At 38.9% G+C, this 25,504-nt stretch overlaps 2 protein-coding genes across 3 annotated transcripts; both read right to left on the bottom strand.

Annotated features, from left to right (window-relative positions):
* Positions 1–709: 709 nt before the first annotated feature.
* Positions 710–14,335, bottom strand: LOC130739713 (transcriptional elongation regulator MINIYO). Its single transcript, XM_057592095.1, has 10 exons — positions 14,001–14,335; positions 12,716–13,724; positions 5,932–6,026; positions 5,581–5,768; positions 5,164–5,269; positions 4,756–5,016; positions 4,435–4,620; positions 2,013–4,301; positions 1,568–1,777; positions 710–1,170 (listed from the first exon to the last, which is right to left on the bottom strand). Exons 1-10 carry the CDS (start codon positions 14,217–14,219, stop codon positions 991–993), a joined length of 4,743 nt encoding a protein of 1,580 aa, XP_057448078.1. The 5' UTR covers positions 14,220–14,335; the 3' UTR covers positions 710–990.
* Positions 14,336–18,222: 3,887 nt separating this feature from the next.
* Positions 18,223–23,452, bottom strand: LOC130739712 (squamosa promoter-binding-like protein 6). Of its 2 annotated transcripts, none has more exons than XM_057592093.1 (4): positions 23,215–23,452; positions 21,863–22,560; positions 21,074–21,210; positions 18,223–18,927 (listed from the first exon to the last, which is right to left on the bottom strand). In XM_057592093.1, the coding sequence occupies exons 2-4, from the start codon at positions 22,504–22,506 to the stop codon at positions 18,368–18,370; spliced, it is 1,341 nt and encodes a 446-aa protein (XP_057448076.1). In that variant the 5' UTR covers positions 22,507–22,560; positions 23,215–23,452; the 3' UTR covers positions 18,223–18,367. The 2 variants fall into 2 exon arrangements, with proteins under 2 accessions (XP_057448076.1, XP_057448077.1); XM_057592094.1 differs by having other exon boundaries at positions 23,294–23,452.
* Positions 23,453–25,504: the final 2,052 nt, after the last annotated feature.

The following is a 25,504-nucleotide window of genomic DNA, read 5'->3' as shown; positions in this document are numbered from 1 at the left end:
TGGTGTTTTTTAATGTTGTGGTCTAATTGTTGGGTTTATGATTGATGGGGTTTTGATTGTTGTGGAGTTGTATTTGCTAGGGTTCTAAAGGTTGTGGGGTTTTCTGATTGTTGTCGAGTTCTGTTTGCTAGGGTTCTAATTCTTATAGATTTTCTGATTGTTGGGTTTTATGATTGGTGGAGTTTCTGATTGATGGGGTTTTGATTATTGTGGAATTCTGATTAGTTAAGCAACATGCATTTCTTTTCTGGCACTATCTGGCTTGGTCAACGATGCATGATGGCGTTACTTTTTAAATATGAGGATGTTAGTTTTAATGTTCTTTTTTATTTAATCAAAATTAGATCTTGGAGTCAGTTCTCAAAGAAGGCTGTTGATTGTTTTTCCTTCTCAGGCTGGTGCACTAATAATCTTAGCGATGGAGCAAACAAATGCAGTCCTTCATATACACCATTTCAGAATTTGAAAATCTCTTCAACTAACTGTCAACACATTTAAATACACCAAATTCACATCTTGAAAATAATTGAAAGGCAAAAATGGCCAGAAACAAGATCTATGTATTTGCAAGCTTTTAATTGAAATCAAATAAAACTTTAATCTCAAAAAATTAACAGCAATGAAATATTGTAGGCTCAGCTTTTAATTCACCAAATCTAATGAAAACTTTGGACGATAGTGTTTAAAGAGCATCTCTTTTCTTTCTAGATTAGTAATAAACTTCATGGCAAAGCAAAAGAAATTCATTCGTGACTTCAAAGTCCCAACAAAGACCATAATAACTTGATATACCTTGTCCTCAAACACCTCAGCCAGAATTCCATATTCTTAAGGAGCAGCCATGGATCTTTTCTACCCTTTAATCAAAATCCAATCCTTTCAATATGTACATTGTATGCCTTTGGAGTTCCTTCAGAGAATCTTGATGGACAAAACAAAACTAGTAGACACCATTCTCTAATATTTACCTATTTTTATAAATGGGTCACGTCACAATGAACTCTTCTCTGCAGCAGCCTTTAACTTATTAACTTGGGTCAGAAGAGAGGAATTTCCCTCACAAGCCTCAGTCAATACTTTTAGCCTGGCCTCTAACCAAGTGTTTTCAAGCTGCTCATCCGTGTCGGATTTAGGTGACTTGTTATGGTGGATGAGGTTCAATAACATTCCCTGTAATAAAAGTTCCATCAGTAACCGTTACAAAAAGCACAAGTCTCACTATTTCAAATAATCTTTGAGTATGTTTGGGTACCGACTTATTGAAGCTTATCTACTACGAAATGCACTAGATAAGCTCCAATAAGTGCTCTTTGTCTCCGTGCACACTCGTGCAGTTTTAAATATCACTTGGCAGGCACTACCGAGTCCCAGCTGAAACATTACAAACAATTTGATAACAGAACACAAGCACATTCACTTGATATTATTATTTACAGCTAATAATTCCATTATTAGATAGGCTAGAAATAATCGCTTGATTGATAGTGTATGGAAACACAAATTCTTCAAATGAATTATATAAACGAGTATTAATTGATCAGGGTAAAAGCTTTCAAAACTTGCAAACCTCATGTCGTTGTTTCCCAGCATAATCCCGCAATAAAGATCTAGCAAGCCTGTTCCGCAGCAATAACTTATCCACTGGACAAGCATTAAATATAAAGGAAGACAGGTGATGGACAACCAGCGTATATGAAACTGTTCCTCGAATGACAGCCCTGTCAAGGGAATCAGAAACCCAGGACTTGGCATAAGCCTCCAAAATCCTTTCATTATCCTGCAGAAGAACAGTAAACAATCAATGTTGATAGGAGAAAAAAAACATTATACTCTGAATGAAATACTAGTATGCATTGCCAGTGTGATTGGGCAGGTGCAACCCTCTACAGACATGATTCAGGAACTGAAACAAGCTCTTGATACCATGAAAGAATGAGTAGCAGCAAGAGAAAATGAAAAACCACTGTAGATAACGTTCCATAATAAAAAAGCTGACAATGATCATGTTTTACCTCAGTAGGTTCAAGGTATCCTTCGGCCGCAGAAAAGCATTTCTCTAGAGGTGGTAAAAGCTCAAGAACGTGGGCATTAGACAGTGTATTCCAGGCAAGAAGTCGAGTGGAAGCTTCAACACAGCGGTGTAGGTAAAGTGAAATTTGCCGGCCAAAAATCATATCACCATAAGATATAGCAGAAAATTGCTCTACAAGGTCATCAATAACTATTGAGTAACCTTCATGAATCTCAGATTGAAATTTCAGGAACTCGATATCCTTTTTATCATCAGATTTACTCTGGTTTAACCTTGCCTTATCAAGAAGCTCACCATAAAGATCCTGCAAAGCCTCAAAAGTTTCCCTGTCCTGATCTTGTTCAAGTATTTCCATTCCAACAAGGAAATTGACAGATAATGAATGTAACTTCCATGTCAATGATACATGCTGAATAGGAGAAGGAATTTCAGTGTCTTGAATAGTCATTGCTTCAATACCTAAAACAAAGAAAAGTCCACATTTGGAAACTTCACGCAAATTAGCGAGATCATGCATGTCTGGGTCCACTCTATGTACACTATTGGCTTTTAGGGGACCAGCCCGCTTGCTATGGAAAATTGTTGAGATTGGGCTAAGGTAGAAGTGCAATGGAAGTGGTAGTTTCTGTTTAGCCCATTCTACCATTAAAGAATTGGAGCATGGACTTCTTGTGGAAGGCATATCTGAGTCCTCATATATGGTGTCCAAACAAGCATCAAATTTTGGATTGGTCTTAGTGCCCGAGGAACTACTAACATCCACAGTTTTAGACTTCACCTTAACAGACAACCATCTGCTCCTGAAATGAGACGATAAAGTTCTACTGAAGTGCATGTAATCCTCTTCTTCATGTTGCCAACCAAAGGTTTTACCCCTCCTATTGAGGAGAAAATTCTGTATACAGAGATCAAGGTACTTCAAAACAGAGACATCGAACAATAGATCCAACGTCTTTTCTAAAGCAACCTTATCCCTAGGCCCTGCAGTTAAATACAATTCCAAGGCAGTTTTAACCCTTTGCATGGTGGAAGTTGTTTCTTCAGTTTCAGGAACATCTTTCGATGCATTTTTAAAAGTTTCAAGCAAATAGATGAGAAATCTTGCATCTGTTTGCATCAACAAAACTGTTTTTGACCAAAATCCTCCACCAGGGGCACCCCAGCCAACTCCCACTCCTGGAGCCGGTCCTCCTCTGCCAAAAATCTCAATGGACTGCATGCAGTGCCACCCTGAAGAAACTGAAAACATGAAAAAGTTAAGCATAGACCTTAAGTCAACCAAACACCGACTAACTATGCCTTCCTTAAGCACTTTCTCTTCTCCCGAGAGTCTTTGTTCTTCGTATGGGAGACTACCAATGTCAGTCTTGCAAGACTGTATCAGATTATCCATGCTAGTAATAACCTTGATCATTCCATTTAGACAGCAGGTGGAAGCTAAAGACATTTCAATATCACCTTTCTGCCTCAAATAAATCAGCTCCTCCATAAAAGATCCACCTCTGGAATATTTTCCACATTTGGTCCCGGCAGAAACTGAGAAGCCCAAATGCCAATATTTGATGAAGTCAAGTCCAATCTTAGGGACAAAGTCCGGGAGCCAAGGCACAAGCCCATTACCTTCCGGTAGGTTTATAGCATCCTCCAATGTCACCCTTTCAAGCACTCTGAAGAGCATGTCAGTCACAGCTGCATACACCCACAACAAAGGAGTTGCAGAAAGATCTCCTAACGTGAAGTCACATATCCCTTCTTCCTGTCCCTCAAACAATTTAGATACTTCTGGATCATTTCTGCTCGCAATCCACTTAATAGCCAAGTCAACCATTGGGCGAACATAACTCCAAGACCAGACCTCTGCGCCACCACTGGACTCTGGAAGTTGATTGTTTAGACACTGCTGTGAGAATAAATTCGGAAGTCTTCCGGCCAAAGACTCCAGAACAAGGTATGTCTCCCTGGAGATCGAAGTAGATTCACAAAGAACATTGTTTTCGATAAGTTTTTTAAATGAAGGTGGATTCAACCAAAAGCACAGGGCAGGGAACATTTCCGAGAAGTAAGACACGCAATATCCATATTGAATGCAGACCCTCCAAAATTGCAATTGTTCAACAATCAGAGCTGACCCAAGTTTACATTTTTCTTTCCCTAACTTCAGCCAGTGGTCAATGGAAGGAGGATATTGATATAAATTCCAAGTCATAGCTTGAAAATACCCATTCTTTACAAACTCTAGACAAGTTTTCCGGTCTGACCGAGCTAAGACCTTTTCAAAAATCAAATGAAACATTAGTAATGATTCTCTATATGCAAATGTGGAAATAACATAACGAACATAACAAGGGAAAATAATACATATGAAGCTACCTATAAAGTAAAATTAAAAAAATGTCACTCACCTTCAAGAGTTTTACAGATTTTATCATAGAAGATCGAATTTCTATATTGTCAACAGTGAATCTGTGCACAATTGTCTGAATAAGCCTTTGGCACTTCAGAACTGCATTAGCACATGAAGGTGAATGCCTTACTATTGCAATCAGTATAGAAATTACACATTCTTCCAAAGCTGCTGAAGGATCAGTCTGCAACCATTAGAAAATAATGAATTAGACATGGAGGTTTGTAGATTATAAGCAGAAAATTCTACTTCAAAATCATGTCTTTCTACAAAGAATTTAACGGCATAAAGTGTTTCATCATAATTAATTAATTTTTACCTCCAAAAGATAACGAAGTCTGGGAAGGATTCCCATGCGAACTAGACCTGCAGTAAAATCTTGTCCAGCAACCACTATATCATCTTGAATTGTATGTTTTCCCTCAGTCTCATCATCCATAGAATCCTCGTTGAAGGGAAGAATATTAGAAGGTTTTGCACTATACTTCCAAAAACCCCCTGGAAGAAATCCAGCAGCAGTATCTGGTCTGCTCCTAAAAACTGGAGCTGTGTAAATATCCTTGTCACAAGTTGCTATCGTCTGGAAGTAAAACAATGGCAGATGAAAACACAATGTGAATTTTTCAATTTTGGTGCCATGCTCAAATGGATAAGAAGCTTGTAATTTGAAACAAAGAGTAATAGCATGAGATTAAAGAAGACAAATATAGAAAAGACATGTTATTACCTCTGAGATGTCAAAGTAGTTCTCATTCACATCACAACTCAATGCACATTGAACAACCTTGGCACATGCCAGAACTACAGAATTGTGGTTATCATCAAGACATATCCTGAAAAATCAGAGTATAATGCTATCATACAACACTCATAAAATGGGAAAAATAATTATACGCCAATAACATTTGAAAGAAATGAAGGACTCATCACAAGCTACTCTAATAGCACATGGATCACAACATAATAATATCATCTAACGGCAACATGTAAACATAAATATAAGATGAATAGTTATCCGTTTGGGATAACATCTTTTTGCATTTAGTATTTACAATAGAAGACCTCTCTAGCTTCACCAACATGTCTCTTTGTTATAAACTAAAGGGAACAAATCTAGATTCTCCCTCTTCCAATTGAATTTTACCTTAGTGCCAACACGAGCTCAGGTTCTGGACCAAGTGCAAAAGCCCAAACAGCCTTCCAGTCAACTGATTTGTCAACTTTATCCTCACTTTTTGTCATATCTCCAGTTTTATCAATGCATATATAGTGTAATGCCTTGTCAAGCACAGATGAAAGAAGATGCAATGCAAAGGCCCTTTGTCCGGGAATCTAAATAAAACGACATTTGGCAAATATTGGGTTACTAATAGGAAAAATGTCATTAAAAAAAAGTCACATTCATAAAAGTAAATCCATCCAAACTGTTCCAGACGTCCGATTTAAAGATGCATCAATCTGAAAATACATCAGTCAAAGCACATTCATAACATACCACACTTCTAGTGAGTGCGATTGCTTCTTTGATTGTATAGCCAGCTGCACCGGGATCTCCCTCAGTCCGCAGATAGTCGCGTTCAGTGACATTAGCTGTATATGACAAAAGAAATGTCACGCAAACAAAAATAAAAAATTATATTACACCTCCATCTTATTTCTAGAATACAGAAGATATCAATGAATGTACAAAATGCGCTAACATATGATGGACATCAATGCTAATAGTAAATTCAGAATAATTAGGACGTCAATGGATATAGGACGTCAATGGATATCCATGAACATTCAAAACTATATTCTCACCTCTATTTTATTTCCAGAAAAAGTTAAGTTCTGATATGCTGAATAACAACAATGACCAAACTATTAGAATTTGGGCTAAACTTAACTCTACTCAAAAGCTAGCTCAGTTGTAAGGATCGTTCAACCCTTTATAATGAATATTTTGGTTATATCTCTAGAGTCTAGTCAATGTGGAACCTTAACACACACCTTGGGAGCGTGAAGTTTGCAAGATTGGACATCTGCAGATGGCCCATTTATGAGTGGCCTAATAAACGGACTTAGATATGCTTCGATACCATCTTAAATTATGGGCTAGAAGTCCCAAAAGTTAGCTTAGGGGTGAGGACTTCTCTACCCTTTATAAGGACTATTTAGGTCATATCTCTAGTAAATGTGTGACCTTAACACAAACCAATGAAGTCTATCAACTTGGAAATATTAAAAAGCAAAGAAAACCAACAGCAAGACATTGATCTTAGCCTTTCTTTCGTTTCTCGCAGTGTTTCCTACATGCTACAAATGGAAAACCTTTGGTTCATGTGCATTTAGAAGTGTTGCAATAATAAAATGACTAAGGATTGTTGGAGAGAAAATTAATTCAAATACAAATTATGATATGTATATATTCAACTCTAAATCTTGGGAAAAGGCATAAGCTGTCATAATTGCTGCAATGTATAAGTTGAAAAACAATTAGTGATGTTTCATGAAGAAAAATATTCAAACATTACAAAGACATACAATCACTAGTTGTGCATTGATTTATCACACACTATAAGTGTATATGAATATATAGTGATATATGAATATCGCATGTGCTGTGCCAGCTGGTATGCCAGCTGGATAACAGTTTGTTAGAGTAGTCAGTTAGTTAGTTGCTGAGCTGTCATTCTGTTATGAGTCAGTTATGATTCAGTTGAGTCTAGAAAGCTTGCTTAGTAAGCTACTCTCTTCTCTATATAAGGAGAACATCTCTATGTACTGTTTACCAATTATCAATCAAAGTCATTCAGTTTTTCCCTTTTCTCTGTTTCTGTTAACATGGTATCAAGAGCTTAGATCCATGGAGAGTTCATCTTCTTCCTCTCTTTTACTTTCTTCTTCTTCTGCTGAACGTTCTCTGAATCACAAGATCAGCATCAAACTAGATGATACAAATTTCTACTCCTGGAAGCAACAAGTTGAAGGAGTGATTCGTGCTCATCATCTTCAGAAATTTGTGAATAGTCCTCAAATTCCACCAAAATTTCTCACTGATGAAGATTGCATCTCAGAAACTGTGAATCCAGCGTTCACAGAGTGGGAACAACAAGATTCAAGCCTCTTCACATGGCTTCTCTCGACTTTATCTGCTTCTGTTCTTCCAAATGTGCTTCGGTGTGAGCAATCTTGGCAAGTGTGGGAAGAGATTCATAGTTTTTGCAATGCAAAGTCACGCGCACAATCTGCACAATTGCGCAGTGAACTGAAGACGATTACCAAAGGAACCAAGACAGCTTCTGAATTCTTGCAGAGAATCAAGACTATCGTCAACACTCTCACAACGATTGGTGAGCCTGTAGCTTTCCGTGATCATCTTGAGGCGATTTTTGATGGTTTACCAGATGAATATAGTGCTCTCATGACTGTGATTTACAGTCGCACCACGTCTTTCACTATCTCTGAAGTTGAGGCTATGGTGATTGCACACGAGGCACGTTTTGAACGCATGAAGAAGAAGCAACTTGCTGATTCCACCGCTTCTGCACTTCTCACTCATGTGCCTCCGTCGCAGCAAGCTCCGGCGCCGCCGCCGCCTCAATCGATGTGGCTACCTGTGTCGCAACCACCGCCACAGGCTTCGCTGCAAGCATCGACGCCATCCCCGTGGATGCAAGCACCGCAACAACCTTCGCCACCGGCGTCGTCTCAAACGCCGTGGTTGCATGCGTCACAGCCTCATCCGGTGCAACAGCCACCGCAGTGGCTTCCATCACCGTCGCCATCTGTTCCCAATGCTTCGTCATCATCCGCGACCTCTGATTCCAATTCTGCATCTCGCGATCGCGAGGACTCTCGCGAGGACAACGAAGGTCGCAGTGGCTATGGAAGGGGACGTGGTCGTCGAGGACGCAATGTTCAGTGTCAATACTGCAACAAATGGGGTCATGAGACCTCTGCTTGTTGGTCCAGGCCTGCTGGAGCACCATCTTCCACACCTAATGCTGCTCCTACTGGGATGAAACCAAATCCAGTGAATTTAGGGTTTGCCGCCTCTCAATTTGGGGGTTTTGCTCCCTTTGCTAATTTAGGGTTCAACACACCTAATTTTGGGGCCAGTCCTTATTTTCCTGCTATGATTGGAGCACCAGGTCTCAATCAGTGGCCTCAATGGCCTTCAACTGCACCAGCAATGTCTCCATATGCTTGGACTCCTCAAGCTCCTACTATGCCTCAGTTTCCTTCACCCTGGAATCCAACAGCAGCAATGTCTAATTCATTTCCTGGCTTCACACCACGGCCTTCCTCTCAGCCACAGGCTCCACAGGCCACTCCTCAAGCCATGCTCACCACTGCTGCTCCTCAACACAATCCTCTTGTGTCTTGGTGTCCTGATTCAGGGGCCACACACCATGTCACCAACAATCCCTCCATCTTTGTGGATCATGTTCCTGCTTCAACTACACAGCAAGTTCTGATGGGGAATGGTCAGGGCATGCCAATCCAGTCCATAGGTTCTGCCTCTATTCCCTCTCTTTTCAATTCTAAGGCTATGTTAGTGCTGAAACAATTGCTTCTAGTTCCCTCTATTACTAAAAACCTTGTTAGTGTAAGTAGATTTGCAAGAGACAACAATGTGTTTTTTACCTTTCACTCAACCTATTGTTGTGTTCGAAATCAGGACACATTTGAGCTTCTTCTCACTGGAAGAGTTGGAGAGGATGGTCTATACTACTTTGACAGTCCATTCACTTCAGCTTCCTCTAGTTCTTCATCAGTCCAAGGTGTTCCAGCTTCTGTGTTTCAAGTGTCTCCGACTGATCTTGCTTCTCAGTCCCAGTTCAAGTCCAATAAAGCAGCAGTTTCTGCTCCAAGTTTGCCATCTTCAGTTGTTGATAAGTCTAGCACTATGTCTGCTAAGTCTACTTCTTTAGTAAATGATCAATGTAATGGTAGTAGTAGTAGTCCCCTTTATGATTTGTGGCACTATAGGTTAGGCCATCCACATCATGATGTTCTAAAACAAGCTCTTGTTTTGTGTAATGTTCCTGTGCCAGTGAATAAAAGTGTGTTTTCATTTTGTCAAGCTTGTTGTTTGGGCAAGTCTCATAGACTTCCCTCTTCTATTTCCACTACTGTTTATACAACACCTTTTGAATTAGTTTTTGCTGATTTGTGGGGTCCTGCAGCCATTGAATCCTCTTGTGGATTTCTTTACTTTCTCACTTGTGTAGATGCTTTCACCAAGTTTACTTGGATTTTTCCACTTAAGAAAAAAATCAGATACTTATTCCACTTTTCTTAATTTTCAGACCATGGTTGAATTGCAATTTAGTCATAAGATCAAGAGTGTGCAAACAGATGGAGGAGGGGAATTTAGACCTCTTACTTCACACTTCACCTCTCTAGGGATCATACATAGGATTACTTGTCCTCACACACATCACCAAAATGGGAGTGTGGAAAGGAAACATAGACACATAGTAGAAACAGGTCTTACATTACTTTCACATGCTTCTATTCCTTTACATTTTTGGGATCATGCTTTCCTTACTGCCACATATCTCATAAATAGGATGCCTACTACTACCTTACAAGGTCAAAGTCCTTACTCAAAGCTGTATGGTAAGCTTCCTGATTACAAGAGTCTTAAAATATTTGGGTCTGCTTGCTTTCCCTTTCTCAAACCCTACAATTCCAATAAATTGTCACTTCACTCCAAGGTCTGTGTGTTTCTCGGATATTCTTCAAATCATAGAGGGTACAAGTGTCTAGATCAAAGTGGTAGGATTTATATTTCTAAGGATGTTTTGTTCCATGAGCACAGGTTTCCCTATGCTGAACTTTTTCCTACTGATTCCTCTTCTACCTCTACTGATTTCAGTCCTAGTGTTTCTTGCAAAATTCCCTTGATTAGTTCTTCTTTAGCTTCTTCTCAGTCAGCTTCTTCACCACCCCAGGCTGCTCAGACCTCATCTTCATCAGAACATGCTTCACAGGTTCCTAGTCCATTGGTGGATGCTCAGGCTGACATAGGCAACTCAATGCCCCTTGCTTCTGCCTCAGGTGCTACTGCTGAGGCCTCAAGTTTCACATCAGAATCAGCACCACCTGCCACTGCAGCTGTTTCAGGTTCATCTGCAGCAGACAACTCAGATGACAACACAACTTCAGTACCTCCCCTCCCTGCAGCTGCCTCTATTGCTCCTCTTAACACTCATGCCATGACTACCAGGGCCAAGTCAGGTATTGTCAAGCCAAGACTTCATCCAACTCTTCTTCTTGCACATGTTGAACCAACAACAGTCAAACAAGCTCTTAAAGATGCTAATTGGCTGCAAGCCATGAAAGATGAGTATAATGCTCTCATGCATAATGCGACCTGGACCCTAGTTCCTCTCCCTCCTGGAAGGAAGCCAGTGGGGTGTAAATGGATTTTTCGAGTTAAAGAAAATCCTGATGGTACTTTGAACAAGTACAAAGCTAGACTTGTGGCAAAAGGGTATAGTCAAGTCCAAGGTTTTGACTATTCAGAGACATTTTCTCCAGTGGTGAAGCCCATCACAGTGAGGTTGATTCTGTCCTTAGCCATTTCCAGGGGTTGGGCCATCCAACAACTTGATGTTAACAATGCTTTTCTCAATGGAGTTCTAGAGGAGGAGGTTTATATGTCACAACCTCCAGGTTTTGAGAGAGAAGACAAGACAATGGTGTGCAAACTCCAAAAGGCTCTCTATGGCCTTAAGCAAGCCCCAAGGGCTTGGTTCCATAGGCTTAAAGATGCTCTAATTCAATTTGGTTTCCAGGCCAGCAAGTGTGACCCTTCCTTGTTCACTTATTACTCCACTCAAGGGTGCATTTATATGTTGATCTATGTTGATGATATAATCATCACAGGTGCTTCAGCCACTCTCATTCAAACTCTTGTGGACAAGTTACACTCAGCCTTTGCTCTCAAGCAATTGGGTCAGCTGGACTATTTTCTAGGTGTGCAAGTGACACATCTTCCTGGAGGTAAACTTCTTCTAAATCAGACTAAATACATTGCTGATCTCTTGGTTAAAGCAAACATGTCAGATGCTGTTGGTATCTCCACACCTATGCAAGGTGGTGCCAAGCTTTCCAAGCATGGAGGCACTGTGCTTACTGATCCTACTCTCTACAGAAGTGTCGTGGGAGCTCTCCAATATGAAACCATAACCAGACCTGAGATTTCTTATGCAGTAAATAAGGTTTGTCAGTTCTTAGCTGAACCTCATGAAGAACATTGGAAGGCAGTAAAAAGGATCTTAAGGTATCTCAAAGGCACTATGACTCATGGTCTCTTGCTTCAGTCATGTTCTCTGCAGCAGCCTTTACCTTTGGTAGCATATTGTGATGCTGATTGGGGTTCTGACCCTGATGACAGAAGGTCTACCTCGGGTTCTTGTGTCTTTCTAGGTCCTAACCTTATCTCTTGGGTGGCTAAGAAACAAACCTTAGTAGCTAGGTCCAGCACAGAGGCAGAGTACCGTAGCTTGGCTAACACTACTGCAGAACTCTTGTGGGTTCAATCTCTCTTGACAGAGCTGAAGATATCTTTCACTACTCCCACTGTTCTTTGTGATAACATGAGTACAGTTCTTCTGACTCATAATCCTATTTTGCATACGAGAACAAAGCACATGGAAATGGACATTTTTTTTGTGAGAGAGAAGGTTCAGAACAAGAGTCTTTTAGTGCAACACATCTCAGCTGAACATCAGAGGGCTGACATTCTTACCAAGGCACTTCTCCCTACTAGGTTTCTGGAATTGAGAGACAAACTGAATGTAGTTGACAAGTTACAACTAGTGTCACCTACTTCAGTTTGAGGGGGTGTATAAGTGTATATGAATATATAGTGATATATGAATATCGCATGTGTTGTGCCAGCTGGTATGCCAGCTGGATAACAGTTTGTTAGAGTAGTCAGTTAGTTAGTTGCTGAGCTGTCATTCTGTTATGAGTCAGTTATGATTCAGTTGAGTCTAGAAAGCTTGCTTAGTAAGCTACTCTCTTCTCTATATAAGGAGAACATCTCTATGTACTGTTTACCAATTATCAATCAAAGTCATTCAGTTTTTCCCTTTTCTCTGTTTCTGTTAACACACACCAAAAAGATCAAATGCAGAAAATCCTAAACCAACATTGATAGTACATACTACCACTAGCCAAGCAATGTACAACATGCAAGGACCATATACAGGATCAGGCTGCTATTAGACCTCAAAAGATAGATTGAAGAAAAAAAAATAAGAATATACAAGTCATACCATATGCAGATAGCGGTGCAGTTTGACTTTGAACAACATCCCCAGCCAAGGAAAATCGCAACTCCCTAATGGCCTCAACTCTATTGCTCCAAGCATTCCATAAGCTATTACTTGTGGTGGATGTAGTCTCTGTGCTAATTTTCTCATCATCTAGCTTTTGTCTGGATGGTGGTGTCATATTAGTATGGGAGATGTCATCCTCTTTATGCACACACTTTGCATCCTGAGAATTTTGAACATGTCGATTCACAGATTCAGAGCCAGTACCCATTTCTGATTTTAAACTACTGTGTTTCTTCAATTTCTCCTTCCCCCTCTTTTGTAGTACTTCCAGTAAAGCAGGACTTATCTTCTCCATTATCTCAGCCCGGGCTTCCACAATTTCCTCAGCTGACATTTGCTTGATCCGAGCTCGATTCTCAGCATCAATTTCCCCCTCAAAAGACATTGGTTCTTGTTCACTTCTAAAACTAGAACAAGAAAGCAAACTTGAATTCGAGTAATTTTTCTCCGGTCCTAGCACATCTAGAGAATCGACATTGTTATCAAGCGTTCTATCAGAGTGAATTCTCTCCAAGTCAGGTTTAACCTTATTTGACACATCTAGTTCCATGGAAGTGGCTGCATTGATAAACCCCCCATCTGAGTTATCTAATTGCATTTTAGCACCCAATTCCGCAGAAGCAAGGACATTATCATCAGACAATGTTGACGTTTTCTTGCCTTCATTCATACTGCCATTTGCATTCTTCTTTTTCCTTGTATTTCGGCTAAAGCTCGACACATCCTCTTCAGATTCCTTCCCAATGGAAGAATTATCATCCTGTGTAATCTCTTTCCACTTTCTAAAATCCATATCCTTTTTCCTCCTCCTTTGTACTGGATTAGCAAAGGCTGAAACACTTTCAAACTCCATGAAAGCTTTATCTCCTTCATCCTCAGCATCATTGTCACTATTATCATCACCATCGCCGTCAACAACCCCTTTACTACTCAGCGGACGCCAATGCTGTAAAATCATCAAAACCTAAGTATCAGTCCATGAAGCTTACACTTACTAGTTACTACCCATTCAATGGCCTATATTCACAATAAACTAAAACAAGTTAATATTTTTCCACATACCCTCTTCGGTAAAAGTCCTCACAAGCCTAAAAAACATAAAAAGACTATATTTTTCCCCACACTGTGTCTTCATTCAATTTAAGCATGGCATGACACAAAATTGAAAAGATTGAAGCTTTACAAGTAAAAGGGTAGTAGAAGGAGGATATAGAGCACTTACAGGACCATGGGAACGATGGCGAGCAACAGGGAAAGGAAGGACGGTGGGTTTGGGAAAAGAGATGAAGGGAGTGGAGTTGTTTGGCGAGTCAGAGATACCCTTTTCAACGATGGAACCAACCAAGTCAGAGGCATCTTGTTCGTTTATTTTGAGAGAGCTCGTGGTCAATACCTTAACCTTCTTCTTGGGATCCACTGCTTTGCCGTTTTGGTTCTCCATAGCACAGAGCTCAGTTCAGCAACACAACAACAAGGGCACTGGTTACAGTGAGCGTGGACTGGGAGGGAAGAAGAAAGAAAAAAAAAATTACACTCTTTTTAGCAAGAAAAACTGAAAAAGGGTGTCTATTTTTTGAGGAATTTGATGGTCTTGTCTTTCTTATGGTCTTTTACTTGGGCTTGACAAAAAAAAAAGAGTACTATCATACTATGGGCCTTTGATTTAGGGGTGCGGAAAAGAAAACCAATTTTACCTCAATGGTGTGTTTTTGGACGGGTTGGAGCTGACGTGGTGGCTGGGTGTGGATTCGTGTCACCCCATGCGAATGTTGCAATAAATTCTCCTTAGTCAAAGCGAATTCCCTTCCTCGCTTGTTGTCCCCCAATTTCCTGTCATGTCTCATATTGACAGTATCAACCTCAACTCGCATGTAATCAAGCGAATTCCAATAAGCAATTGATATGCCTAATACTAAACAAATATTGTGTTTTGCTAACATGTGAGGCCCCGCAAGATTCTTTGTCCTCTACATTCAAGGCATTCGCTTATGGGGACGCAAATTCAACACTGAAATCGCGTGGGGTGACGTGAATCCACCATCATCCGCCACATAAGCTCCAAGTTGTCCAAAATTACACCATTAGGGTAATTTTTTCCCTTTTTGGTAAAAAAAAATTCTGCATTATTCAAAATAAAATAACTCAATTCCACCCTGCCTACATTTAAAAACCCTAAAAATACTCCTCCATTTAAAATCACATTTTCCTCCCCCTCTTAACTATCCCCATTATGCACCCCAACTCAATCTCAGTCTCATTTTCACTCTTCACTTTCTTCTTCTTCTTCCACTTCACCACTAATCTTCATCACATTCAGGTAAGCATCTTCAACCTAATTACTTCCCCTCTTTCATTTTGCTTATGCTTCCTCCTCTCTCGTTCATTTTTGTCAGACGAAGCTTCCGCCAAACGACAGAAGGAGAAGTTCCCATATTTAATTTGTTCATCTGCCCACATTAAACCTACAATAAATAGAAATGTGCTTAAATTCTATTTTTATATGTTATAAATATTATATAGACAATAATTAAACTAAGAGGCTTATTAAGAAGTATTATTATGTAAGTAAAAATAATTCAAATAATAAAATAGACCGAAATAATGATTGGATATACAAATTTTGTCGACATACTTTCAACACATCATTTAGCAAACTGTTGCTAAATGGTGTGTGGGTTTGTTAAATTGTGTGTTGAAAAAATGTGCATAAATTTTGAATGTAATTGTATAAGAACTCTAATTAAAATGTTTTGTTGACATCAGTGCTTGCTGAATGTTGCATGCTTTCTTGCTTGCATACCAAACATAAGAATAAAAAATCAAACATTAAAAAAATAGAAGAATTTGTTTAGAAAAATAAAATTAAACAATTTTCCTTCTATGTTGACACTTGACACGACTCACATATTCTCATCAAAGCTTAGCTTTTTCTCATGCATGAACTTTCACGTGTAAGTCCTCCACAAGCCATACACCATGTGGTGATGTGAACCGCGTGTCTTATTTATTGTTAGTATTTTGGCATTAACATATAAACCAACCTATGATAAGTTTTAAAATGTCCTTGTCCTCTAAAGAAACAAAAAGAAAGGAAAGAGTCAACACGTTGATGATTGTATATAGTTCTTACTTCTTTTTTGGTGAAAGATGACTGTATAGTAATCAATTATCATTATATATGATTAACGAGAATACAACACCAACACACACATATATATAGGAAATGCTAATGCACACCCACCCTCTTTTTAAAAGGTGTGCATTAGCACTCTACACCTTTTTAGAAGGACAAAAAAACCAGTTTTACTTTTTTGAATATAATTGACTTCTAGTGAGTATTAAAGTAATTTAGCAATCAACATTTTCTCTCTCTTGTTCCCCCTCTTCTTCTTCCCACATCCAATCAGTGCAACACACTCCAATACATTTTCTCATCTAACCTTCTCTTCTTCCTCTTCTCACATTCTTCTTCCCACACCCAACCAACCAACATTCGGTGTAAAGGAAGAAAAAAAAATTGATTTAGTTATATTAATTGAAACGTTTACCATCAACCTGGAAAGAAGAAAATTGGAAATAATTCAAATCTCTTCTCTTTAGAAGCTTTTTTTTGCTACGCGTGGTAGGCTGGTAGACGTTTCAATTTTCATCTTGTTTTTCCAATTTTCATCTTTCCAATTTTCATCATTCAAGCAATTCAAGTTTCTACTGTAATCATACACATTAAAAAAGTAATCCAACTTATTTTCCTTCTTCAAAATGAACCTAATTGAAAAAGAGATAAGAAATTAAAACATTTCATAAATCTGTCAAAACCCATGAAGTCCACATGGGACGAAAACAATGAACGATAAGTGGTGAGTGTGCATTAGCATTCCTCATATATATATATATATATATTATTAAACCCCATCAGTTGAACTCAACATTGCATCTTTTAAATAAATGGTTGAAGGTCGGATTAACGACTCTTGTGAATAGGAAAAGTTTCATTAGTCAATCAATCCCTTATTGCTTTGTGCATTGATCCCGTGATGATGGATTAATTTCCTGATTACATGACATGAAAATATAGTTAAGAATAATTTTGTGGTTGGTATATGAAGACCGATCGACCACACGTGAATTGGGAAGCTCAGAATATTTTGCAATGATGATTCAATATTGCAAATCAATATGTGCTATGTGATGATGGAATCCACTGCAAGAAGTGGAAGTTGCATTTTACTAATCTAAATTAAAATTCAGGGTTGCTTCTCGGAATTTGCTTACTTTATTATGGCCACTGGTGAGGTTGTAAAGGGATTCCCTGGTGCATAAGGATGCAAAAACACTTGGAACAATACCTAAATGGGACATTTTTTTTGTAGAATTCCCTTAAACAAGAAATTATGCAAGGTGAAGAATAGCCTTAGACTTTTCAGATCATAAAGGCAAAACTTTGGCAAAATTGGGAAAAGGTAACAACACGTCCTTAAAGGATATGAACACTCATACTTAATTTAATCCACTCATAATCATGCCTATATTTTTTCTCCCTTGAACCACCGAAGAGCCCACTACCTAAAGATTGAACCTTAAATTATTGAGTTAACCTTAATAATATCTACTTTATGGTGTCCTGATTCTGTTTTGCATCTTCTTTTGACTCTTTGAATGCACCAAGCCTGAAACATGACCAAGAACTTGTTTTTTTATCCTAATTCTGCGTGTATTTGTTTTATATTTGAGCGCCGAACACGAACACAAACATAATTTCACATCTCTTACCGTATCATTATCATGTTAAGCTTAACGTGAATCAAAATAACAAAATTTTAATGTGTTTACTTCAACGTGGATCCACATTGAGTTATATGGAAATCCAAATGCACACTAAAACCCTCCAAAATACAACTGTTGAATTAAACATCTAGAGTAGTTAACAAAAATCCCCAAAAAATTACTTATGACTACAATACACTTTGACTATGACTGAGTTCTACTCTCACCAAGAAAAATAGGAATAGAAAAAATAATATAATAAATGATTTGATAAAAATGAAAGGCATCAACTTTTCACGCGAAAAAAGACATGAACCTGAGCTTCACTACCATGCAGTCTAAGGCAGTTCACAAAATTCTTAGTGTATTGCCATACATAGTTCCACTATTAATCAATAACTATCGGAGGCCGATCAACTAAGACTATATTAGGATAATCATTGACACCAATTGAACATTTGCAAACACTTTAGGACAAAGTGAATGAAACTATTACGGTTTACCGTGATGAAAGTTTGTTCATGTGGACATTCAACTGGTACTCAAACACACTAAATTGTTTGCAGTTTTGCACAACTTAACCCAAATGGCTCCTTTTCAACATGTTAGAGTGATATCTCTAGTATACAGTTGAATTTTCTTGGCTTTCTATTCCCCCAATCTGAATTCCATTACCATGGTTAGTTAAAGATATTCCTCATCATTGATCCCATTCTGTGCCATAAATGAACCAATACACTGATAAAACAGTTCTACTAATATAGCATTACAATATAGGTATCAAACAATTAGACATGTTAATGACACTTTAAGCCTAAGAAGCCTTTACACGGTTGGGAAACAATAGTTCTCCATTTCCCACTTTACCAAAACAGAGTTTCTCTGCTGCTCCACCCTCTGAAGATTAGAAGACAACTGAAACAGATCAACACTAGTTCCATGTTCAGAGGAAAGGCAATCTTTGTTATTGAATGATTCTAATGGTTGGCAAATATCATCTCTTTGGACTTGCAGAGTGCGACCAGCATCAGAAGAAGGCGTTGTGGATCCATTCTTGATGACTTCCTCAGAGTTTATCCTCAAAGGAGATGCAGAAACTTGGTCATCTTTGAAGGCTCCCTGAAAGATAAGGGGGTTTCCTGTTAAGTGGCGTGATGGATTCTGCGACGATGGAGTTGACAGAAGAGAGAGAGCACAGCTAGATAACTCCTGATCAAGTGTGACGGGTGCTGCTAGTAGAGGGCTGCAAAATTCCTCTTCCAATTTGACATGTTCACTATGATAGATTTGATCCTGCTTCCCTGAGAAAAGGATGCTACTTTGAAATATGTCTTGAAAGGAAAACTGGGGTATGTTCTGTAATGAAGACCCCAGAAACTTGGTGCCTGGTAACACATTGAGTGAAAGTTTAGATTCATATTAGAAAAATATGAAGATAATAACAAGTATGAACACCAAACATCCAACAGAAAAAAGCAAGTAAAGGGCACTAATAATTTCTGGCCTAAAAACATAGATCTAGGCATCTAGCAGCAGTAGTTCCAATAATTTTCTTGGGCACTATTATTTTCAAAATGGGGTATGTTCTGTAATGAAGACCCCTGTGCTTTGTTTAAGTAATCATATATTACTCTTATGTGGATTTACATTTCTCATCCAATTTAATTATTGGGTAGGTAACCTCAGATTATAGAGAAAACTTCATCCTTGTGAAAACATTCCAACAGTGAACTTCTCTTGAGATTATGAATTGAATATATCTTTTAAATAATACCCTGTCAAGGAGAACCAATCATCAACACAGGTATGTTTGACGTGAACTTTGGGTATAAAAAATTCTAATAGACAAACACTTTTTAAATGGTCCACGTCATTCCCCGGGACCACGATCATGAGAAGATAAAGTGATAACATAATTTAAGAACCAATATGGACAAGGAATATAAAAGAAGCTTTCAGTGGAGGAGCTACCTTAGCTTGAGTTGACCCAATTTTCCTATAGTATTGGCCAATCTTACTGTTATATGAAGATACATTTCACTTTCTTTAAATGGCCTTATGCTCTAAAGAACAAATTATAGCATAATGATTAATTTAGTTATGCACTATTTGACAAAGTTCATGACATATCTCCTCTATAGTGACAAACATGCATGATATCTGTAGTTTATGTTTAGAGGCAACTATAGAAAAGGCCAAAACTGATGTAGACTTGTGCCCTTGAGGATCAAGTAAATAGATTTCTACTACACAGCCTGTATACAATACCATGGGCTCAAAGAAAAATATAACAACCATGCAGAAGAGCGCATAGAAGACAAAAGAAATATATAAGCAAAAGATTAAAAAATAACAAGCCTATCAGTGTCATATCGTGCTGCATCAGCTAAAAAGTTAAAAATTCACATCAGTGTTCAAAATTCTTTTAGTAATTAATTAAGAAATAGATCAATTCTACTGGCAGTCCTCCAATACGTAGTTATATAAACAGATACACCTAAGTACCTAACCTTCCCACAAAATCCTAAGTAATATGGTTATGAATGCCTCCTGATGAAGAAATCCAGCAATTTTTAAGCTATGCATGGTGATTAAGAATTAAATTTATATTGACTTATTTTATGCACCAAACTTATCAATTCTTAACTATATTTAAAAGTGATTATACTTGCTCAGAATATTGTTTATTAGACCCCTAAGCCTTATTAACAACTCAAATTTACTGCAAATATCCAATCAAATGTGATTTAAAGTAAGCTACTCAAACTTAAGAAAACGGGTTCCATCATATGATGAATTTTAATGTTTGCTTACCTAGTGGGTTCTAGATTATATGATCTTTTGCCTATATCTCATTCCTAGTGTGGGAAAATTAACATCAGATTGAAATCATCATAAACATCATGATATCATTTCTGAAATAGCTCTAGTTTTTCAGGTTACTGTATTGACTGCTTCATGGCAAAATCATTTATTCATGGGTACATCAAACTTTGAAAAAATGTCCAACTGATTATCAGCCACAATAAAATCTAAGAAAAAACGGTCAGGGTTTTCTCTATGTGTTTTTCTTTGTGAACTACCTACCCTAATTCTTTTCCAAGCATGCTCCTCTGTGAACCGTCTAACACTTCACACTAGAGCATAATTTACTAAACATTATAAGTGCCTCGAGCCCTAGACCTTATTGAATGAGTTTTCCTTGTCTTTCTTTAATAAAACTATTACTAACTTATATCTTAAAATTTCATTTTTCCTTTAGCCTTTCACATCTGAATATTCATTTAAATTGTATTTAACTATTTATGCCAAGGATGTTAGATATGAGGATGGTCAAAATACAAAAAAGTGCTTATCAAGTTACCCATGAAACCCAAAGGTGCTAAATGACAAGATACACACCAAGAAATTACCAATATAACAAAATTTTCAATTGGACAAGAAAGCAAAGTTTTAAAAGTAGAAACTTTTGAAGTTTGAATTCTGTCTTATCAATGTTAATGAAGGTCCAAGCTGAATGGATTTTTATACCTTGATATGACTGAAGAATTGTGTGTTTGTTACCAGTCATGTAATCAAACTGGGGTTTCCTTCGACGTTCATTGTGTCCAGCTAGACGTCTGCGACAACTGCGCTTACCATCATCAAACTCGGCCAGCAAATGAAACCTAAAATAACAACATAAAAAAGGTGAAATTCGATCCAATAAAAACAATGAAATTCAACTTGTAAACATTAACATCAAAGCCAAGAAGATATGTCACCTGAATGCAATATAATTAATCTATGCTGTATTAGATACACTGATTGATCAGAAATTGATTAATTAGCTATTGTCGTTGTCATATTAACTAGCACCACATTTGAGGTAGGTAAAGAGAACACTATAAAAATACAAATCCATAGAACCACTAGGGAAGCCATATGAAACTAAAAAATATGAGAAGCACTAAGGGCCTGTATGGTTTAAGAATGTGCGATCTATTTCTATTTTCTAATTTATCATAACTGCAACAGTGTTGCTTCATGTTCACCCTTGTTTAATGATTTCAGTAACAGCATTTCCTGTAGAGATAATTGAAAGTAGTAAACAATATCGTTTCTGTACTTATTAGTGAAACAGACAATAGGAACAAAAAACATTTCTTTAAACTAAATAGACCCTAATACTTTTAATTGGAATTGCTATGGCATCAACAGGATTCAGATTCCATAGCAATTAACTAATCTAAGGATCTTATCTAATATCATGAGATCACCACCTGATTGTATGAAACGTATAACAATGAAATTTTAACACAAAGGAACCCAAAAATATACCTGCTGCACTGTTGACAAAACCTCTGTTCAACGCCATTGACAATAACTTTAGGTGTCTTGGAGTGAACATCACAAACTTTATGCCTTTTGTGGTAATCTTTTGAGGAGCTAAGATCCTTGTTACAACCAAAAACTTGACACACAGGAGCCTGAGCAGGTAAGCTGGAAGTCCGAGCTCTCTTTGCAAGCGCGGTGGTTGGGTGTCTAGATGTTAAAGTGAACCTTTCTCCTACATCTTCATTGCTTGCACCTTTACAATCTGCTAATCTCCCTAGCTTCAGATCAATCAGTGAGGAATAATGAGTTTTGGATTCAACTAGAGAACTAAAATGCTGTGACTCAGATTCTTCATCCCCCAAGGATGAATCCAAAGCAATAACATGGGTGGAGGAATTCCCTCTTCTACTAGAATTACTGTCTAGTTCACAGCTTGATGTCTCCAGAGGAAATCCCAAGTCCACATACTCCATGCTTTGAACTACCTCTCTGTCTGATTTGAATCCATCTCTCTCAAAGTTGCAAGAGGGTTTGTTGTCCCATTCAACCAATGTTTTTGTACTTCTCATAAAAGCATCAAGGGAAAAATCCACTTCATCAGGGAACAAATAGCCTTTCTCTTCAGGGACATTACTCCAAGATTCCATTAGTACCACTTAATTGAAGCCTCGGAAGCTAGTAAGTAATAAAGAAGCCTATGCCTATCACAATTGGAAAGAAATAGATTACTCCTTTGCTAAAATCAAAAGCTTTATATAGATATATATTCATTTTATCACACCAAATTCAGGCATCTTCACACTATAAAACACAAACCTATAGCTATAGCCAAATAAAGTACATGTACATAATAAACTCTAGGGAAACAAGATAAAAGAAACCAGTGAACAACATGACAAATTCCCCAATACTAATGTGAGAATAAATGTTTCTACCAAAATAAGAGGAAAAGAAAAGAAAATACAATCAGATCCCTCTTAGTATTATAGTCAGAAAAATCATAATCCACAACTGCTAGCCAGAAATAGCATCCAAAAATCTAAACTTTTTTTAACATGGACATTGAGAGTTTGACAATCAGGTAAACCAAGTAATCAAAAAGACAAATTTCAAAAGATTGAACAAAATCCAACCCAAAACTCTAATCACATTGAAACCCCAATTGACAAAACAAAAACAGTGGAAGCTCAAACTGCAGAGCTGCAGAAGAAAGGCATGAAATGAGCATGCCCAGATAAGAATCAGTTGAAAGGACTCATTTTTCTTCAAAGGGAAAACGAAACAAACCGCTAGAAAAATGCAAAACTGGACAGTAGTTGACAGATTGAGGAAAATGAAATGAATTGTCCATCTACCTGGTTCATGATTCTATCTTTCAACCAACACGGTTTCTCGGGGAACCAAACAGGATCCATGCAGTAAAAGAGGTGGTACCTTGAAGGAACCTGACAAGTGGTGGCACCTTGTGAGTGGTTTTGGTTTTGGCACACAGCAGAGTGAACAGTGAGTGAAAGAGAGAGAGAGAGAGAGAGAGGTTTTCCTCAGAACTGTGGTAACGTTGTTGAGGCAGAGACAGCATGAGTCAGCATGATTTCCTCTACTACTACTACCTGAAGGAAATGTTTTACCCTATATATATAACTTACCTAGTTGACTAACAATAAATATTAAACCCTAATTACAGGCGTAATTACAAAGAGAATAAATAATATCTTATTCTATCACACCCCCGCAGTCGAAGCGGAAGGTTCACCGACGCTGAGACTGGAACGAAAATCATCAAAAAGAAGCCGAGGTAGGCCCTTGGTAAAAATGTCCGCAATCTGATGACGGGAAGGAACATGAAGGACGCGAGCCTGGCCACGCGCGACCTTTTCCCGAACAAAGTGGATATCCATCTCAATATGTTTGGTACGCTGATGGTGCACGGGATTCCCAGAGAGGTAGATGGCACTAACATTGTCACAGTGGACCAATGTTGCCTGAGAGAGAGGAAAATGAAGCTCCAGAAGTAAATTGCGGATCCAGCAGGACTCGGAGACAACATTAGCAACACCGCGATATTCAGCTTCAGCACTAGATCGAGAGAGAGTGGGTTGCCGCTTGGAGGACCAAGATATGAGGTTGTCACCGAGGAAAACACAGTAACCAGAAGTGGAGCGTCTGGTGTCAGGACAGCCCCCCCAGTCAGCATCAGTGTAAGAAACAAGCTTTGCAACCGGGGAGGGATACAAATGTAGCCCATAAGTCAATGTGCCACGAACATAGCAGAGAACCCGCTTGAGGGCAAGCATGTGCTCGGTGTGGGGTGCATGCATATGTAAGCAAACCTGCTGAACAGCATAGGAAATGTCAGGACGAGTAAATGTGAGGTACTGGAGGGCACCAGCAAGGCTCCGATATAGGGAGGCATCCTCACAAGGAGTCCCAGAGGAAGAACTGAGCTTCTGCTTGGTGTCAACCGGTGTAGCAGAAGGGTTGCATGAGGCCATGCCGGCGCGAGCAATAATCTCAGTAGCATAAGTGCTCTGACTGAGGAAAAGGCCACCTGCATGTCTAGTGACAGCGATGCCAAGAAAGTAACTCAGAGGACCGAGATCCTTCATAGCAAACTCGGATGCAAGAAGTGTCATAAAGGATTTGCGGAGATCATGCGATGATGCAACCAGGATGATGTCATCAACATAGAGAAGTATGTAGGCAATATCAGAACCCTGCCGGAAGATGAAAAGAGAATGATCTGAAGTGCTGTGCCGGAATCCAATAGAGGAAACATAATCAGCAAATCGCTGATACCAAGCACGAGGCGCCTGTTTCAGACCATAAAGGAACTTCTTCAGACGGCAGACATAGTCCGGGTGGTGAGGGTCGCGGAAACCCAAAGGCTGATGCATGTAGACAGTCTCATGGAGATCACCATGCAGGAAAGCATTCTGGACATCCAACTGATGTATGGGCCAGGATCTGGAGAGAGCAATGCTGAGAACTGTCCGGGTGGTAGCCGGTTTCACCACGGGGCTGAATGTCTCATCACAATCCACACCTGCAATCTGAGACCTGCCATCACCTACAAGACGAGCCTTATACCGCTCAAACAAACCATTAGACTGCTTTTTATGGCGAAAAATCCACATGCAACGAATAACATTAACATCACAAGGACGGGGAACCAACTCCCACGTATTATTTCTAATAAGAGCATTAAATTCAGACTGCATAGCGGACTTCCAATTTGGATCGGATAAGGCTTGTTTTGGGTTACGAGGCAAGGGTGAGATGGACGGGTCATCAATAGAGACCGAAAGACTAAAAGGCTTTTTAGGTTTGGAAATGTCGTGCATGCTACGGGTAGTCATGGTCCGTACGGGTGGTGCAGGAGGGACCGGAGGCAAGGGCAAAGGTGAGGGAGAAGCGGTAGGGGAGACGGGAGCCGATAAGGGAGGCGAAGAGTCAGTGGGACTCGACGGCTGGACCGAAGGGTCAGGTGGGCGGGAGGATACGGTTTGCCAATGGTGGATCAAGGAAGGAGGGAGGTCCTCGGTGAAGCACTCATAAGAAGGGGCAGGAGTCAAGGATAGGTCAGCAAAGGGAAATCGGGTTTCATAAAAAATGACATGCCGCGATATTAAAATTTTTCTGTGTGAC

The sequence above is a fragment of the Lotus japonicus genome, chromosome 2 (genome assembly GCF_012489685.1).
Source record: "Lotus japonicus ecotype B-129 chromosome 2, LjGifu_v1.2".
NCBI classification, from domain to species: Eukaryota; Viridiplantae; Streptophyta; class Magnoliopsida; order Fabales; family Fabaceae; genus Lotus; species Lotus japonicus.
The sequence above is the reverse complement of the archived record's forward strand: the minus strand, read 5'-3'. Positions and strand labels throughout refer to the sequence as shown.

Coding starts and splice junctions, on each gene's coding strand:
- LOC130739713 (XM_057592095.1), bottom strand. CDS start 14,219: ATGGAGAACCAAAACGGCAAAGCAGTGGATCCCAAGAAGAAGGTTAAG. Junction 5,769..5,931: donor TCGCACTCACTAGAAGTGTG/GTATGTTATGAA, acceptor CGTTTTATTTAG/ATTCCCGGACAAAGGGCCTT. Junction 5,017..5,163: donor ACTACTTTGACATCTCAGAG/GTAATAACATGT, acceptor TTTTACTTCCAG/ACGATAGCAACTTGTGACAA.
- LOC130739712 (XM_057592093.1), bottom strand. CDS start 22,506: ATGGAATCTTGGAGTAATGTCCCTGAAGAGAAAGGCTATTTGTTCCCT. Junction 21,211..21,862: donor TTTTGTCAACAGTGCAGCAG/GTATATTTTTGG, acceptor TTGTTATTTTAG/GTTTCATTTGCTGGCCGAGT. Junction 18,928..21,073: donor AATTCTTCAGTCATATCAAG/GTATAAAAATCC, acceptor ATGTGTTACCAG/GCACCAAGTTTCTGGGGTCT.